This window comes from Dreissena polymorpha, chromosome 12 (assembly GCF_020536995.1).
Source record: "Dreissena polymorpha isolate Duluth1 chromosome 12, UMN_Dpol_1.0, whole genome shotgun sequence".
Classification (NCBI taxonomy): Eukaryota; Metazoa; Mollusca; class Bivalvia; order Myida; family Dreissenidae; genus Dreissena; species Dreissena polymorpha.
In genome coordinates, this window is record NC_068366.1 from 23,511,074 (window position 1) to 23,530,540 (window position 19,467).

Below are 19,467 nucleotides of genomic sequence, written 5' to 3' on the forward strand. Positions count from 1 at the left end.
TTTATTTTCTAAGTATAAAAAGGGAACATTATTATTACAAAATGCTTGATACAGTTGTCTGCACTTGTTTATAAATTGGGGTCATGTTGGTAAAGAAGTATGCAAAATATAAAAGCAATATGATGACAAGGTACATAGACAATAGTTGAGGTGGTAAGCAAACTTTAACATAGATTTATCAAAAATATGCATATTCTAAGTGGAAAAAGGGCCATAATTGTATCAAAATGCTTGTTACGGTTGTCTGCTCTTGTTTATAGATTGGGGGTCATGTTGGTAAAGAAGTATGCAAAATATGAAAGCAATATGTCAAGCAAGAGACATAGAAAATATTTGAGGTGGTGCGAAAACTTTAACATGGATTTATCAATAATATGCATAGTCTACGAGAAAAAAGGGCCATTATTCTTGCAAAATGCTTGATACAGCTATCTGCTCTTGTTTATTGGTAGGGGTCATGTTGGTAAAGAAGTATGCAAAATATTAAAGCAATTTGTCAAGGGACATTGAAAATATTTGAGGTGGTACGCAAACTTTAACATTCCAGCGCTCACGCGCACGCCGACGCCGGGGTGAGTAGGATAGCTCCACTATATATATTTCATTATATAATAGTCGAGCTAAAAATAAGACCAAAAGAACTACCTATATGTTACATACTTGTCAAGCCTCTCAGTTTTCAAGTTGGCTTCACATTCCACAATTACACAGCCCTCTAGATTATGTGTTAATAAATACAATATAAATAATACGCTATAGATATAGATACAAACAAATCAAAATACAAAATACAACATACGGTATTTGATATTAGATATGTTAACAGGACTAAGGAGATGCAACGTATCCGGAATACAAGCAAATGGTGGTGAGAGTTGCATAGACATGTCTGTTAGATTGATCTGGTAAGCTTGGTAAACTTGTTGTTTCCTCTCACTTACTGGAGATTGCATTAACGAGCCCCAACCGGGTAAGCAATCTCAGTGTAATCAGTTCATTACCTTAGCTTAATTCATTCATAAGTTAATAACCGGAAAATGGGTTTATTTAAATTCGCTCTCGAGTTTTCGAAAGCCAAAACCAGAAGTTATTGACCAAAAGTTATTGCCAAATGATAACAAACAATTGTTGCCCTTTTCCTAAAGCGGACAATTAACAAAGCACAATGACTGAGGAATTAAGAATGCATCAAACAGCATCTATGATTTAATGGCTTTTAATGAGGTCTGTCCACTTCAAAATTCAATATTTCAAAAGAATACCGCTTTTAATCTATGAATTATTCATCACACAATAACACAAAGAAAAAATAACAAAGAGCAAAAATTTTATAATTATGATATGCAGACTATTGTTGTTGTTTTTTGCATTGCCCTTCCAATTACATTTATTCCTCAAGTTTCCAAATTATATCTTAAATGTATAAAAGAAACTAAATAAAAGAAAAACATTTGAACAGACCGGAGACAGGTTTCTTATTAAAGGGCTTACACAAAAGCAATTTCGGAGCCCCAATTCGTAAAAATAGTGGTAGTCTTTAAATCTACAATAGAACCAGTTATCATATGTTTACATATAAACATTGTGAAACACAATACTCCAAAAAATTATGCGACTTAAGAACAAATATATAAAAACAATAATGCTGTTTACAAATCTCTAAAACAATCAAACACGATGTAAGCAAATAATTCGAAATTGTCCCACCTATATATCTTTCCATAAGGACAATTTTGAAAATATTTTTGTACAAAACTCACTCTTCACTACACATATATTTGAATTACATTATAGCCATCCAAAACAAACAACTTAAAATGTAAAAAAAACACACTGACATTTGTCCCTTAAACGCGCTTGTCCTCTTATTTCACTCTCCTCCATTTAAAGCAACCATGAGCTGTTAAATGCCTAAATTTGACGTCTGAATTCTAAGTGTCGATGTGTGACCTCGACCTTTGAGGCTGCGAGGCTGGGTACAGGGTGATAATCATGGAAACATTGTTTTATGACGATTTTCAATTCATCAAGTAATGTAATTACTTAGGTAATTAACCAAGTAAATCTTTCAATATATGGCAACATTATGGCTTATACAGGAATAAGCAAGCTGTTTAATGGCAAAATATGAGCTGACACTAAATTATGCCTCGAACTTTAAGGTCGGTATACGGGTTTTTACACTTGACAAATCGTCTAAGGAAAGTTTACAGGTCTTTCCTGTTATTTTAAAATCAGTAACTAGATAGCAAATGTGTGTGAGACAGGTATTGTTGAACGGACATCCGGGCACTCGTACAGATTGACTGAATGGATATGTCATTTCCTTTTTTTATTGATTCAGTGATTCATCGAACGAAATATACCATCTTGTATAGTACATATCTGGGTTAACCTGTTCGCATACTTAATGTTTTAACTTTGACTTAGACTTTCAATCATAATTGTTGATTAAAAATGAGCATTTCATACTAAAAGAAGCTCAATTCTCAAAGAATCAAGTACGTTAGCACTCTCTAGAAGACCGGCGTTGATTCAACATTAGAATTCAATCGTGCTGCGTTGATAGCTCTATAAAGATTTAGCAGCGTTGCATTCTTTGCCTCTCTGTTCCTCCATTTAACCAAGTACTTGAAAACAAATCGATACTTATTGCCCTTACAATCAGGGTCAGCATACATCTGGTTCAACTCCACATAGCGTAACCCAAGTTCAATACCAAGCATCCAGTATTCTGAACCAATGACACTGGCCACTGTTGATAGATGTGTATCTTCAGCTAGTTTATTTAAATCATCGCTTTCATATTTGTCTGCTAAATCCAGTTCGTTTTTGAACCAATATTGCAAAGCCTCTTTTCTTTCAACTGAATGGCTTTCACTGCATGCACCGCAGTCTAATTCACTCTCGTAATTATACTGTGCCACTCTCAGCATTCCTTTATTGTGGGAATATATTTCCATGCGTGGACATTGAATATACATATCAAAAGCTGTACCAGTTCGTGGTGTCTCTACACAATGGCCAACAAATTCTTGCAAACTCTGACGAAGTTTGTGTCGAACTTCTTGACAAAGATTGGTGTCAATATCAGAGGCAATCTTCTCTGAACAACACGCTATCCTTGCATAAATGATGTAGTCCTTATACCAGATTGTTAAAGTGTATGTTGAGCGAATGGCAAAAATGGCCAATCCGTTGTACAGGCGATCTTTGTCCTCTTCTTTTTTGATCGGCCAAGCGCGGATGCATACAGCAACAAGCCTATGGAAGAAGGATGGAGGCATAAACTTTTCGCAAAAAACAAACGCTAAAACTGGGGTTCGTTTGAATCGTTTGCAGTCAGGTGAAGTGAATTTGTGTATGGGAGGCGGTGCATTTTTCAGTCGACAAGGAACAATGTGGAAATCAAGCAATTTGACATTGACTTCTTCAATTGAATCAGTTTTATCTTGCCGACCTTTGTCTGGTTCTGTTGCTTTTGGCTTTGCCATAACATTAAGATGTTCCATATACTTAATGACATCGTCTTTGTATTCCTTTACGTGAGGAGGACTATTATTCATAATTTCATCTATAACTTGTGGTTTTAGAATTGCAAGCTTCTCATAGAATTCCCAATCTTTTAGGACTTGGGGTTTGATTTTAATTATATGTGTTACAAAACACTTGAATGCTTCAATGATCCATTGGGGAGCAAGAACAACCAAATGTTTCAGTTCATCAGTGTTGAAAAAAAGGATATTGCCTTGCCGGTGTTGTAATTCTAGAAACACTGATAATTCTTCCTTAGAATGAACAAATGGTTGTTTTTTGGAAAGATTTATTTCTTCAATCTTCTCCATGTGTACCAATTGTTCAATGTGTACTAATTGTTGGCCTTCGTCTCTCATTTTGTCGAGAGAATGTTCTAAATGAATCCATCGAACTGGATACTTATCTGTACCCCAGTATTCTTGCTTCTCCGCCAAAAATTTGATTTCTTTTCTCAATTCACCAAATTCCGGATCAGTTGGAGACAGATTATTGACCAAGAATTTCTTCTCATAAATATGTTCAAATATTGGTGAATCGCTTTCAAAAGACATTAGTGCTTTATTAAAATATTCCTCCTTTATGTTTTCTTTTTCTTTATCATTCCCCACCATTTTGTCTTTCCGAGTTCCAACTAAGATGACAGTTCGTTTTATTTCCCCTGTTGTTGACTTATAACCACTGTACATGTGGATTGCATTCAACCAAAACTTAAATACATCCAAATACGTACAGTCACTAACCAAACCACACCAAATTCCGCTACCACCCAACTCTTTTACATCTTCATCCAAAGGTTTTGTCATGTCCATCAGCACTAAGTAGATTGACCTTTTATTCAAGAAGAACTGATGAGTTGAATAGTACAGTGTCTGGCCTGCAAAATCCCAAACAGACACAGTGATCTCTTTTTCGGTTTTTTCTAAAGAAACTTTGATGTCCTTTGATGGTTTATGGTTGGTGTCATTCTGCATCTTTTCTACCAAAGGTGAGCACATTTGTACAAAATCTTGTTCATGTTGTTCAACATTGTTCCTCCTTTGCACTGGTTCAGTATGTATTTGATTTTCAGTTGGTAAAGCATCTACTTTGTCTTCTACATGTGAACCATCTAGGCTATCAGTGTCATCAATAGAAGCAGTTGCTGCATAAGTGTTCACTGGCATTTTGTCGAAAACACTTTCCAACCTTTTTATATATTTCTGTGACCTGTGTTCCTTATCCAAACACCAATCACCATCTTCCATCACTTGGCACCTGTGGAGATCGATACCATCGGTGCTTAACGGTGTGATGTTTTTATCTCTAAAGTCTTTAATCAGATTGTTCACAAGTGAAGTCTTCCCCACACCAAACATGCCAACAACCATCAGGCGTATATTCTTAACTTCTTCCTCTCCATCTTGTAATGCTTTAAAAAAAATCTTAATGCCTTTGTCATCCAACTGTTTAACATCATTTGGGATCTTATCCAGTATATCTGGGTCAATTGGTTTTTCAGCAGCACCAATATCCTCATTGTAAACTTCCTTCATCACATACCTAGCGACATTTTGTTGATTCCAGATAACAAGCAGAATTTTAATGATCTCTTTGGTCTTACTAACTGAAAACTGTACACTAAAGCCAAGAACATTGACAAAGCGCCTCATATAATCTGTCAAAACATTGTAATTTCTATCATGGACTGACTCATGGGCAATTTTTGTGATTATTTCTTTTAGCAATGGCATACTTTTTTCCTCTGTAATCTCGTCAGCCAGTGACCGTAAAATGCGAGCAATCTCCAGTGTTTGAGGATCAATTCCCTCATCATTGCCCACAACAGGGGGATCATCAGTTGTTTTGCTCCCTTCTGCCATGATGTAGTTTACCCTGAAAAAAAGGATTAAGATATAACGCAGTTAGAGATAAATTATCATACTAATGAGGTATTAAAATTTAGGTTTAAAGAATGTTCACTCAAGGAATCTGAATGAAAGCCGATTCCAAAGAAATCAAATCATGAAGTTTAAAAAAAAAGTGTTCCAGCCTACCAGATTTGAAATGCTATGCCATACTTAATTATCCATTTCCATTTAATAACTCTGTTTTCGTACATTCTTTTAAAGAATATAAATAAAAAGGTCATGATGGCACCAAAGATCTAACCTCAGTTCTGACAAAGATGAGGGGGGTCCTAATGTACCTGTGTGACCTATTATGAATAATTCTTGATTAAAGTTTACAACCTTTCATTTACATATAGTTTATTATTATGTTTATTACCTCAACATTGTACTATATAATTATAAACATAAGTAATGCATAATCCTATGTTTACTCTTAATCATAGGTTATGATTTGATCATAGATAAAATATATAAATCTCACAGAACAAACCTTAGTGGCTGAAAGAAATACACTAATTTCAAGTATTATTTTTATAATTCATATTATGTATGTGCCAAATAAGACTATAGACAGATAGACAAACAGCATATCTTTATACAAAATTAAGACTTTATATTTTAAATACATGTTACTCATGTCTATTATGAAAAGTAGTATCTACCTAACGTTTGGAATGTGATGAATAATACAAGTTTATGCATTATCCCCAAAGTCCGATTGACAAGTGTACCAAGTTTCAGCAAAGTGTCTAAAGCTCTTAACAAGATATCACAGGATTCAGTTTGGCAAACTGATTAAATGACACAACAAGAGCTGTCAGAGTACAGCGCGCTCGCCTATTTGAGTGCTTGACAGTATAACGTAAGCCATCATGGGGTAATTGTTCAAATTATTCAATACGGTCAAGGTAATAGTTCAGGTATATTTTCCACAATCTATTGAACATTTGCAAAGACATAAAACAAATTAATAAGATTTTATTTAAAATTTGATAGCAATAGCTTGGGTTGGAGGTTTGGACGGTCCTTCAAAAATAAAGTAAATAAATATTTGTTGTTTTTTAACCATGTTTCAAAGATAAAAAAATACTCTTTGTGGGTTGGGTGGGGGTGAGAGGGGGGGGGGTTTAATGTGGGGTGTGGTCATTTATTAGACGATCTTTCAAAAATAAAACAAGAAACTGTCGGAGACCGGTGATGCTCCCCAAAGTGTTTTTTGTCACAATATTGCAATATATATTCAGATAAAAGGAAACGTCTTGAGGGGCATAACTTTGGACAAAATAATACGATGTATGGTTTAGCAACTTGAAAATTTCAAAGGGCCGTAACTCTCTAAATAAATCATCTAACCAGAACCCACAAATAACAAGCACATCTCCTCAAGGTAGTTAAGCTTCATATAAAGCTTCATTGAATTCCAGTCAGTAGTTGGGGAAAAATAGCGCGGACTAGAATTGCATTATATGTACAGTTTATAGAAAATTTCATATATGTGCCATAACTCTGTGAAAAATCATCCGACCATAACCGGTTGATAATATGCACATCTCCTTTTGGTAGTAAAGCTTCCCATAAAATTTCATTGAATTCCGGTCATTTGTTGCTGAGAAATAGCCCAGACAAGAATTGCACAATATGTATAGTTAATAGAAATTTTCAAAGGGTCATAACTCTGTGAAAAATCATCTGACTAGAACCAGTTGAAAAAAAGCACATGTCCTCTTGGTAGTGAAGCTTCCCATAAAGTTTCATTGAATTCCGTTGCTGAGAAATAGCCCGGATAAGAATTGCACTATATGTACAGTTAATGGAAAATTTCAAAGGGCCATAACTCTGTGACAAATCATCTGACCAGAACCGGCTGATGATATGCACATCTCCTCTTGGTAGTGAAGCTTCCCATAAAGTTTAATTGAATTCCGGTCATTTGTTGCTGAGAAATAGCCCAGACAAGAATTGCACAATATGTATAGTTAATAGAAATTTTCAAAGGGTCATAACTCTGTGAAAAATCATCTGACTAGAACCCGTTGAAAAAAAGCACATGTCCTCTTGGTAGTGAAGCTTCCCATAAAGTTTAATTGAATTCCGGTCATTAATTGCTGAGAAATAGCCCGGACAAAAATTGTGCATGGACGGACGGACGCATGGACAGACGAAGCGGCAACTATATGCTCCCTATTATGGGGGAGCATAAAAAAAGGGAAAAAAAATTTGGAGGGGGTGGGGGGTTGAGAGGGGGGTATAATGTGGGGTGTGGTCATTTATGAGATGATCTTTCAAAAATAAAAAAGAAACAACAAATTATTTTTTTTGGGGGGGGGGGCAGGGATTCTGGGTTGAGGCGTGGGGTATTGGAATCCATTGTGGTATTCAGGTAAGTATTGTTTTGTCAAAATATTTATAAAATCTGATCATAAATAAACATGTTATGGCAATTTAACTAAAATTTACTCTTGACCTTCAAAGTGAAGGTCATTCAAAGGTCAAGGTCAAATTGAACTTGGCAGGTACAGTACCCTCATGATAGTAAGAAAATATTTGAAGTTTGAAAGCAATAGCTTTTATATTTAGAAGTCAAGTGGATCTAAACACAAAATTTAACAAAATATTGAGTTACTAAGACAAAAAAGTGCTACAATTCTTACAAAATGCTTGATACAGTTGTGTGCTCTTGTTTATAGATTATGGTCATGTTGGTAAAGAAGTTTGCAAAATATGAAAGCAATATGTCAAGGGACATTGAAAATATTTGAGGTGGAATGCAAACTTTAACATAGATTTATCAATAATATGCATATTCTAAGTGAAAAAAGGGCCATAATTCTTACAAAATGCTTGATACAGTTGTCTGCTATTGTTTATAGGTTGGGGTCATGCTGGTAAAGAAGTATGCAAAATATGAAAGCAATATGTCAAGGGACATTGAAAATAAATGGGGTGGTACGCAAACTTTAACAAAGATTTATCAATTATATGCATATTCTAAGTGGAAAAAGGGCCATAATTATTACAAATTGCTTGATAGAGTTGTCTGCTCTTGTTTATAGGTTGGGGTCATGTTGGTAAAGAAGTTTGCAAAATATGAAAGCAATATGTCAAGGGACATTGAAAATATTTGGGGTGGTACGCAAACTTTAACATTTGCACGCTAACGGGAACGCTAACGCCGATGCCGGGGTGCATAGGATAGCTCCACTATATATATTTCATAAATAATAGTCGAGCTAAAAATAGATGGTCACATATAATTTGGGTGAAATTAGGTCAAAAGATAATTAGCTTATTCCAAACAGTAAGAAAGGGAAGGTCAAAAGCAAAATAGCTCCCCTATGCTGCTCCTATGGACTTGGTCTACTAAATAAGATGTTCAACTCCCATGCCATTGTAAAGCTTCAGCTTCAACACACTTGTTACACTCAGGGCCCCAACAATGGATTACTTACAACTTAGCATCCTGTTAGTTTATTAAACAGACTACTTTGAGTTTAACTCAAGTATGAACAGATAGATCCATGTTCTCTGCGCTATAAAGTTTGTATAAAAAAAATCAATAAACGCACGCTTTGCAGGAGTATACCTTGTACATTGCAGCATAATTTTCGCGCGCTTTTGTCGGGAAATATACATGATGACTGTATATTGAAAGCATTTGTTAACGTCATGTTAACATTAACAAGAGCACCGCCTTGCGGGTGCAGACCGCTCATCTATTTTCTTTTTAAAGGTGAAGGGACTCTCATTTTCAATCACAAAGGAGGAAGGGGTGGAGTGAAGAGGGGTGTATAGTGTGGGGGTGTGGACGATTTATTACAGTATCTTCCAAAAATGCGCAAAAAAAAAATCGCGGGGGAGGTAGGGGGTGGGGGATTCTTGGGTGCGATGGTTGGACGGTATTTCAAACATAAAATAATAAAAATAAATATTTGTGTTTTTTAACCGTTTCAACAAAAAAAAAATTGGGGGTGGGGTGGGGGGGGGTTTAGTGTGAGGGTGTGGTGGTAATTTGTGAGATGATCTTAAAAAAAAAATTAGGGGGGGGATTCGGGTGGGGGGAGGGGTTGTGGGGGGTTTCTTGGGTGCGATGGTTGGATGGTATTTCAAACATAAAATAATAATAAATAATTATATTTGTGTTTTTTAACTGTTTCAAAAAAAATGGGTGGGGTGGGGGGGGTATAGTGTGAGGGTGTGGTGGTCATTTGTGAGATGATCTTAAAAAAAAAATAGGGGGGGGGATTCGGGGGAGGGGGGAGGGCACGGGCGATGGTTTGGGTGGAGTCTATTGTGGTATGTCAGATAAGAGTAGTTTTGTCAAAGTATCAATCAAATCTAATCATAAATAAAGAAGTTATGGCAATTTTAGCAAAATTTAATAATTTGACCTTGAGAGTCAAGGTCATTCAAAGGTCAAGGTAAAATTCAACTTACCAGGTACAGTAACCTTATGATAGCATGAAAGTATTTGAAGTTTGAAAGCAATAGCCTTGATACTTCATAAGTAAAGTGGATCGAAACACAAAATTTAACCATATATTCAAAGTTACTAAGTCAAAAAAGGGCCATAATTCCGTAAAATTGACAACCAGAGTTATGCAACTTGTCCTTTTACTGTACCCTTATGATAGTTTGCGAGTATTCCAAGTATGAAAGCAATATCTATGATACTTTAGGGGTAAAGTGGACCAAAAAACAAAACCTAACCAAATTTTCTATGTATAAAGGGCCCATAATTCTGTCCAAATGCCAGTCAGAGTTACATAACTTTGCCTGCACAGTCCCCTTATGATAGTTAATAAGTGTTGCAAGTATGAAAGCAATAGCCAGGGGTGTGATTGAGGCAAAGTCAGAGGAGAGGAAAATTCTGTCGACTGATTTTGACTATGCGAATGGCGCGCATAACGCAATGACAAACCTGAAAACAGACATTAAAATAAATAACTTCTTGAACTTCATAACAATATTTCTTTATAAAAACCTGTTAAACTTCACATTTAACATACTGAGGATGCAAAGTAAACAGTTAAGTAAGAATTTATTGTGATCTATAGCAGCAGTTTTCAATGTATTGAATTAAAGTTAATGGACTAAATATAAACAAACACACTTGAGTGTTCTTCTTGTGTAATGGTGTTTTAACTGAGTTAAATTAATATATTTAATTTGTTTACCTTTCAATATCTTGCATTTCACATCTTCACTCAGTTCAACGCTATTTCAGTTAACTGAACAGCGTGACAAACATAATAAAGCAGAATATGCATATGAATTTGATTATACACAGACCCACAGACATATAAATCAAATCATGTTTGTCTATTTCGATGTTCGAACGATACTCTTCTTAATTGTTTTAATTTGCGAGTAGACTAAACTCCAATTTGCAAACACTGGTTTCCGTAACACAAATTCAGTGGGCACATTTTCTAACAAAATATGTGTTGTTTGTATCTAAAAGGTAGTCTTTTTTTTGACAAACACATTTCATTATTCCTATCAGACTAGGTGATGTCAGTCGTTTATTCGATTGCTATTTGTCATTTCAATAATCTTAATTTTCTCTTCACAACAGCGCCATTTGCAAACAAATCAGCTGAGCGCATTTTACGAAAACGATTTTAATTGGAAGATTCGGAAACGACAGCCAATTATATCGCTCGTTTTAAAAATGCTTAGGCAGAATCTACTAGTGTAAAATGCAGAGAGATTTCACAGGCCGCGGATATTTCGGGCCGATTATGAAATACGTCCGCGGAATCGGTGGTAGCCCCTCTCCCCCACATTTTTTAAAACGAATTTACGCGAATCTCATAAGTGACCTCCGGGACAACCCGATCCGCGGAAATCCGCGAATCCGCGGAAAAATCACACCCCTGATAGCTTTGATACCTTAGGAATAAATGGGACCTAAACACAAAACTTAACAAAATTTTCAATTTTCTAAGTATAAAAAGGGCACATAATTCTGTCAAAATGCCAGTCAGAGTTACATTACTTTGCCTGCACAGTTCCCTTATGATAGTTAGTAAGTGTTGCAAGTATAAAAGCAATAGCTTTGATACTTAAGGAATAAAATGGACCTAAACACAAAACTTAACCAAAATTTTCAATTTTCTAAGTATAAAAAGGGCACATAATTCTGTCAAAATGCACGCCAGAGTTATCTAACTTTGCCTGCCCAGTCCCCTCATGATAGTAAGTAAGTGTTCCAAGTTTGAATGCAATAGCATTGATACTTTCTGAGAAAAGTGGACCTAAACACAAAATTTAACCAAAATTTTCAATTGTCTAAGTATAAAAAGGGCACATAATTCTGTCAAAATGCACGCCAGAGTTATCTAACTTTGCCTGCCCAGTCCCCTCATGATAGTTAGTAAGTGAACCAAGTTTGAATGCAATAGCATTGATACTTTCTGAAAAAAGTGGACCTAAACGCAAAACTTAACCAAAATTTTCACTTTTCTAAGTATAAAAAGGGCACATAATTCAGTCAAAATGCACGCCAGAGTTATCTAACTTTGCTTGCCTAGTCCCCTCATGATAGTTAGTAAGTGTACCAAGTTTGAATGCAATAGCATTGATACTTTCTGGGAAAAGTGGACCTAAACGCAAAACTTAACCGGACGCCGACGCCGACGCAGACACCAAGGTGATGACAATAGCTCATAATTTTTTTTCAAAAAATAGATGAGATAACAAGTGAAATTAAATATCAAAGATAACAAAATTTCCAAAACAATTTACCAAACACTATTTTAATAACTTGTTGGAATATTTTAAAAGACTTGTTTAGTATAACATATATCTTTATTCTTTAATTTCCTTCAAACAGAGACCTGTAGAAATACTGCCCTGTATTTGAATGGACTTAAAACACCATCACTTTATTCTGCAGAGGCTGACTCCAAAGCAGATTCATTACTCTAATGAATTAGTATATTTTTGAAGACATGTACTTACTGAAAATATTTAACAATAACCTGACAATATCCAATTAAATTGTAGATAATATATTTAAATCTAGTGATGTACACTTAATGTACGTGTAATTTGTTGGCAATTGAACTCCAAATTATATAGAGAATAATAGGTTAGTGTTGATTATAGATCAGGTTTATCATGCGAGGCTTAGAAAACAAAAAGCACGACCCTTGGCGAGTGCTTTTTCGTTTTCGTGCCGAGCATGATAAACCTGATCTATAATCAACACTAATCTATTATTCTATTTATCCCACTTTGATTTGTTAACCTTTTTGTTGAAACAAAATTAGTTTGACTGGATAATTTCACTGGATTTATGACGTCATTTCGTCGAAATATTGACGTCATTTCCTGCCGTTGATTATAGATGGTATTTAATCAACGGGGCTTTAATCAACCGAATTCGCTGTAAAAGTGGGATAAATAAAATGTAATAATAATTACCCATTATTTATAAATATTTGAATACTATTGCTCGAATGGTCATTGTCGGCTCTGGTACAACTTAAATGTACCCTGGTTACTCTTAAGTATATTTAAATGAACACCGGGTATGGTAAATATACTAAAATGTACCCAGGAATTCTTACACTAAATTTGAGCATTAGGCTCAATTGGCCATTGTCAGCTCGGGTACTACTTACATGTACCCCCGGTTAAGTATACTTACATGTACCCCGGGTACGGTAATTATACTTAAACCTACCTGGTCGATATAAGAGTAGACTGAACCTGAGTTGAATTCCCGCCCCAAATCCGATGTCTTAAAGCGCGCTACCGATTAACGTAAAATTATATTTTTTTATCTTAAACAAACTTCTCTTTTTAAAAACTGCATTAACATGCTTTTTGAGTACGAGTTTTGATAATATACATGTAGAGGCTGTTTAACAGAAAATTTGACATAAATGTGAACATCATTAACTTAAAAAAAAAAGCCCTCAATGACTGATTTAGCGTTAAAATTCCCGAGAACATTTAAGTATATTTACCGTTCCTGGGGTACATGTAAGTATACTTTAGAGTACCAGGGTTGCATGTATTTAAGTGTAACAGGGTAGTCACTCACTAATGCTTTAATAATACTAACCCAATCAAGACAGTGAGAGAATGTCAGTGTGGGTGCTAATTGGTGAGTGAATGAAGTTACGAACACTGCATGTTTTTATGTGGGATGTTTAAAGCTATAGAGTTTCACTGGTTTTATACACTAGTATATTGTCATTTGTTAATAAAGTCTCGTAAGAGATAGATGTGATTTCAAATTGACATTTTCCATTTGCCAGTGACTATTTATTCTAAGACTTAGTCTTCTGGTCGCTGGCCATCATTTTCATCATTATCGACATATCTATAATAAATAATATGTACAACCAACCCACTTGTGTTATTAATACACAACCCGGCTACATAAGTTGTACCTGAGCAGACAATGACCAATCGAACAATACTATCACAAAGTATTCTGGTGTAGTTTAAAAGGAACATGCATAATTGTTAAGATACATAATACTGTACTATGAACTTGTTTTGTTTTTTTAAGTAATTGAATGATCAATTTAATAAGATGGTCCAGGATGATATTTTATCACAATTGTCACAATGAGTTAAAATAAGAAAGTAACAATTCACAGACGATGTGATAAATCCCTGTAACTATTGTTTCACTCACTTAAAAAAACCCATTCCAAGTACAGTATTATGTATATTTACAATTATGCATGTAGATTTTCCGTTTAAACTACACCAGAATACTTTTTATTAACATTATCAAATTGTAAACAAAGACTAGGAGAAAGAGCGAGGTTCCAGGCCTGCGCACGCATGTCAATAAACGAGCTGGGTGACAGCAATTTAAGTTTGGGTAATGACGCACTTCTGTCGCTTTAGAAAATACAAGTGCCCTACCTTGTCAATATCTATATATATAGTAAAACTATCTTTTTTTAAAGAAGACGTTTTGTCGGAAGATTTTTATTGATTTAGTATGAGTATGCATTATAATAAACAACAGGTAACTAAAAAAAATAAATAAAAAAAAAATAAATAAAAATTTTTTTTTTTTTTTAAAAAACATTGCCATTGAGCGCCTATGGGTGCAAAATTCCACAAATAAATATTGCTATGCCTATGCAGAGCTCCAGATAAGGGTCATATTTTCGTAATTAAGAATTATTTTCAACTCCGTTACGTATTTATTTTAAAATCTGGTCGTACCATTAAGAATTACAAAATCAAGTAACGAATATTATGTTTACATCGGTTCGTATAGATTTTTATTGAGTTCTTTTCGACTATTAAAGATCTTTTCGGTGCTAATTATATAGAATGCTTATCGGGTTTGTTTAACGAAGCGCATTTTTCCAATAAAAGCAGCGTGTACAGTCTATCCGTCGAAAAAAAATATGGCTTCGCCCAGGACGTCCTTAAAAACTGCAAAGCGTGCAAAAAAACACGCCTTTAACATATAGTGTACGTAAAGAGAGCCGAAATTGAATGTTAAGAAAGACATTATAGAAAAGATCTTATAAGATGACACCCATTATTATTTATTTTAGGTCATTTAGAAAGGTTAAGAATTATTATCCAAAACTTAGTAGTAACGTTAAGAATAAAATTTCAGAGTTAAAAATTATTTTTTAAAATCTGGTAGTAACGTTAAGAATTTCACAAAACCTTATCTGGAGCTCTGTCTATGAACTCATTCAGTTGATTGAATCTATATTTGATTATACAGTCAAGTTACCATTACCGGATCATTACCCATAGCGGATCACTTTGAAGTTTAAGACTGCGTATCGCGATAAATAGTTGACATTTTTAGATGATATTTTGCACACAGCATCTTCAAGGCCTGTTCTTTTAAAACACATTGATTGAGTCTTAATCAGGGCTACTCTTTGTCAAACATTTCGACATGTTTTGCTGACATGTATATACGACTTTGTTGACTTCTGTCTCGTTTCCAAATCGAGGTTGAACATTATTTGGGGCCACATGATATAACTCTGTTGAAAGTAAGAAGTTTACGCATTAATTTAAAGGCAATTTAGTAGTATTTCTGCCTGCAAAAGTCTATTTCACTTTTGATTCATGTTTAAGATTTTGCAACACCTTGAATGAAATGAAGAATTAGGGCAATAACGGATCAAGCATGATAACATGCGTATTGATAATATATTATATTTAAATATATGCAAATCTTGTTGATTCTTTCAATAAATGATCTCAATCGTAATGTTTTATTTATGTTCCATGTTCAATATCGATGATTAGAAATGAATCAAACAATTTACATGGTTTATAAGATGCCCATATCTTTTCGATCTATTTAGGATTTACAACAGATAATTCACACAAGAACAACATGCGTAAAGTTTAGATACAATATCACATATAGAAAACAATTAATAATATATATATATATATATATATATAATTTATAACTGGCAATGTAACTTGTTCATTGGTAACAACTCAGTTCATGTTTCGACAGTTCAAATAGCGTGTTAGATTCCCTCCTTAGTGGTTTTGATCACGTGATCCGTTATGGCTACAACTGATACGTTAATGCAAGAATTATGAGGCAAAATAAAGGTATCACAAATACATTTTCCTGCGTTTAAAGGGGCCTTTTCACAGATTTTGGCATTTTTTAACTTATTCATTAAATTCTTTATATCGATAAATGTAAACATTGGATCGTAAAAGCTCCAGTAAAAAATCAAGAATAAAATTAAAAAAAGGAAAAGAACATTGCCCGGACCAGGTTTCGAACCAGTGACCACTGGAGTCCTGCCAGAGTCCTGAAGTAAAAACGCCTTAGCCTACTGAGCTATTCCGCCGAGTATATATACTTGAAGTATTTTATACCTTATATAAGCAATCTTCGTAGTTTCACAAAATTTAACGACAAAAACAGAACTCTCCAAATTATTCAATCGTTTCGCATTGCAACGCTTTATAATTTTTAGGTTTTAAAATCGTCAAAAGATGCATATAATGGCTATATTAGACCATGGTAAATGTTCAGTATTACTGTTTCCTCACAAATATCATAACTAAAACGAAAATTTGCGATTCTGAAACAACTTTTTTCAATTTTGTCAATTTACCAAAGCGTGAAAAGATCCCTTTAAAATTAAGACTATGCGCTGAAACAGTAAGTAAAGGTAATATTTTATCAATCTGGTGTAAAAGAAGTCTCAAAACATTTATTGCTTTTCACCAGAACAACTTTATTACGCTACTGTTCCGGTATTGGTAACTTGACTGTACTTACACTGTTATAAAACAGGCAATATTCAATTTGGCTTTGTTGCTTTTGTATTGCTATCACATAGCCATCCAGAACACAAATGGGACACATACAAAGTCTGGTTAACTATTACTTGCTTAATCTGTCATTGAAGCCTGAATGTATTCACAGAGAATTGTTGAAGAAATAATTTATTGCCCACATTCTTTGTTAAGGACATATCACTTCCTACTCCTATAAATATGAGGTTGATTTAAGCGGGGTAGCTTACGTCTAATTATTTGGACTAATCACTTCCTGAATTTGAAATGGTCAGAAGTGGCGAAATCTTTTGGACACATTTTTTGACGATTTAGAGGACAAAATGATTTTGATCAGATGGATAAACTTTACATACATATTTCTTGATAACAAACACATAGCGAACACTTAGATCTTACCTAGTTTTCAAAATTTATTCATTGATTTCATCGCTCACTTTCGATTTTAAAATCGGAAGTAGGAATTTTTTATTATGAGGTTACACAATACTATGAACATCTTCGTACTAAACGTCCTAAGGCGTAAAACGACTCACACAGATAAACAAAGAATCTTAAAGAAACATCTGTCACGTAATTACGTATCGTTCGTGGAAAAGACACAGTAACCAACAAAGTTCATTTCTGATTTCTTTGCGTTTTATTTCTGCTTATTAACACAACACAACGTTTCCAAAATGTTTGTCCAATACAAGAGACATGCGAAGCCCGCAACGGGCCCATCCCGCGAAAGCCAGCAATAATGCGACTTGTATATTCGGCCGTTCAAGTAAGACTATCTATAAATATAGATATAAACAACGAAAGCTTTGATAATTGTTATGTGTACAATTCTGATTGGCTGTGTAACGTCACGTGTCTACATGTACAATTCTGATTGGCCGTTTGTTAAGTCACGTGTCTGCAACCTAAATATACGTATGCAACGGACACCTAACGAATACATACGGAAATGACCGAAGATTGACACATACGGTAAGCAATATTCGTGTCCGGTAATTATAACCCGAGGCTAATGATTCGTTGATCCAGATGGCTGCCTATTTAAGATTGTATGAACTGTGGTACAAATTTCGATCATTATATAAATCCAACAATGCCCCAAATGTGCGTTTTTGTGTGCGTTATGTTACACAACTTTCCCCCTTAATTTGATTTTTTTATATTTTATGATTTAAAAAAATCTTTTAAAATTTTACTATTGAATTACTAATTAAATAAAAAAAAAACTACATTCATATAAACACACTCAAATGATGGAAAATATGCGGATAACAATATGATTTCCTTGACAAGCATCTCTGCTGAAATAAATAACATTAGTAATTGTTATACAATTTAAATGTCAATCAAAATGTTGTGTAGAACATCATCTGTTGATCGTTGGCCATCTGTACATCTGGTGTCGTCCATGTTGTCTTGAAGTTGTAGCTCGCGGCGAATACGATGTTTCATTGAAGTCATTGCCGCCGTCATGAAGATAAGTCGATTGTAGGTTCGTCCGTGGCGATTGGAATGCGTTTGTTGATTCAGCTCTGCTTTCCGATGTTTAACTTGCGTCGTCGATTGTCGTTTCCGTTGTATTCATCGTTGTTGATGTTTTCGTTGTCGTTTGTACTTTTGTTGATGGCCCCAGCGTCTTCATTTCTCTCGGGACATTAAGATCTTCTATTGGCCATAATGCTCACGAGGTATTAACTATAGCAGTGTTCTCCTTGATGTCTTAGGCCTCGGAAGTATCATTCCAAATGCGTTATCTACGCACGTCAAACAGTTGAACGGCTGCATCTACTCTATAGTGTTTAACGTCACAAGTATTGTGTCCAGTGTTGCGTCACTTGTTGTCCTTCGAAATCTTCTGGCGTTGGTCTTCTTTTAGCGATAGAACCAGGTATTCACTTTGAGAGTAAACGCCGTGATGTTCCATTCTAATTATGTTGTTTGTTTCTTCTATTGGTTGTGGAAGGCGTTGTCTCGCGAAGTCGCTCTTCTTCGGCGTTGTCTTCAAATTTCGATATTTTTATCTGCGTCGTGGTGATACAAGTATCAGTTGTTCAAAATCATGGCAAACATTTATAAATATCCCCTTAGTTATTGTTAAATATCGTCATGACAACTTACTGTGATATCTTATTAAAAAAAAAAATTCTTTACAACGAAAAAATATTAGTCAATTCCTCGAAACATACTTCGGATAAGTACATGACAGTTTGACATCTGACAAGCCATTTACTTAATATGACTTGTGTACCGCCTTAGGCATAATCATTTTACACACGTGCAGCCAGTAAATTTTTGACAGGCGCGCGCCACTTTACTGACCTAGAGTAATGGGTTATGATAGACGTACCTGTTCATATCATGGTTTCATAAACCTCATCTTTATCACTATAGTTTTGCCGTTGGGCATAGATTTATTGACATGTTTGACCTGTGCACTTGTAAAAATGCGCAAATATGACAAGGCAGACTTTTATATATATGCATTCATAATATAAGAACACGTATCGGTATACTTCAAAATTCAGGTCTTTGCTCCTAATCGAACTACTCAAATAATTCTTATGCGACATCGCATCTTCTGTCCATAGCGTAATTTGCTTCGATGGCACAGGGATAGATTCTCTTACTCATGAGGACGCTAAGGTTATCAGAACCTCGGGCTCGGTATGTCCGAACGCTGATCAGTCAGCCGTGCTCATAAAATATAATTGTAACCCTTAAACAATTATATTAGAAATTTAATGCGTACATATCG

General features: G+C 34.8%; 1 protein-coding gene across 2 annotated transcripts; it reads right to left on the minus strand.

The window, feature by feature from the left end:
• Positions 1-847: 847 nt before the first annotated feature.
• LOC127854077 (uncharacterized) lies at positions 848-17,221 on the minus strand. 2 transcript variants are annotated; one of them, XM_052389016.1, is made up of 2 exons: positions 17,109-17,221; positions 848-5,409 (listed from the first exon to the last, which is right to left on the minus strand). In XM_052389016.1, the coding sequence occupies exon 2, from the start codon at positions 5,394-5,396 to the stop codon at positions 2,517-2,519; it is 2,880 nt and encodes a 959-aa protein (XP_052244976.1). In that variant the 5' UTR covers positions 5,397-5,409; positions 17,109-17,221; the 3' UTR covers positions 848-2,516. The 2 variants fall into 2 exon arrangements, with proteins under 2 accessions (XP_052244976.1, XP_052244977.1); XM_052389017.1 differs by lacking the exon at positions 17,109-17,221 and adding an exon at positions 16,693-16,878.
• Between the last annotated feature and the right edge of the window lie 2,246 nt (positions 17,222-19,467).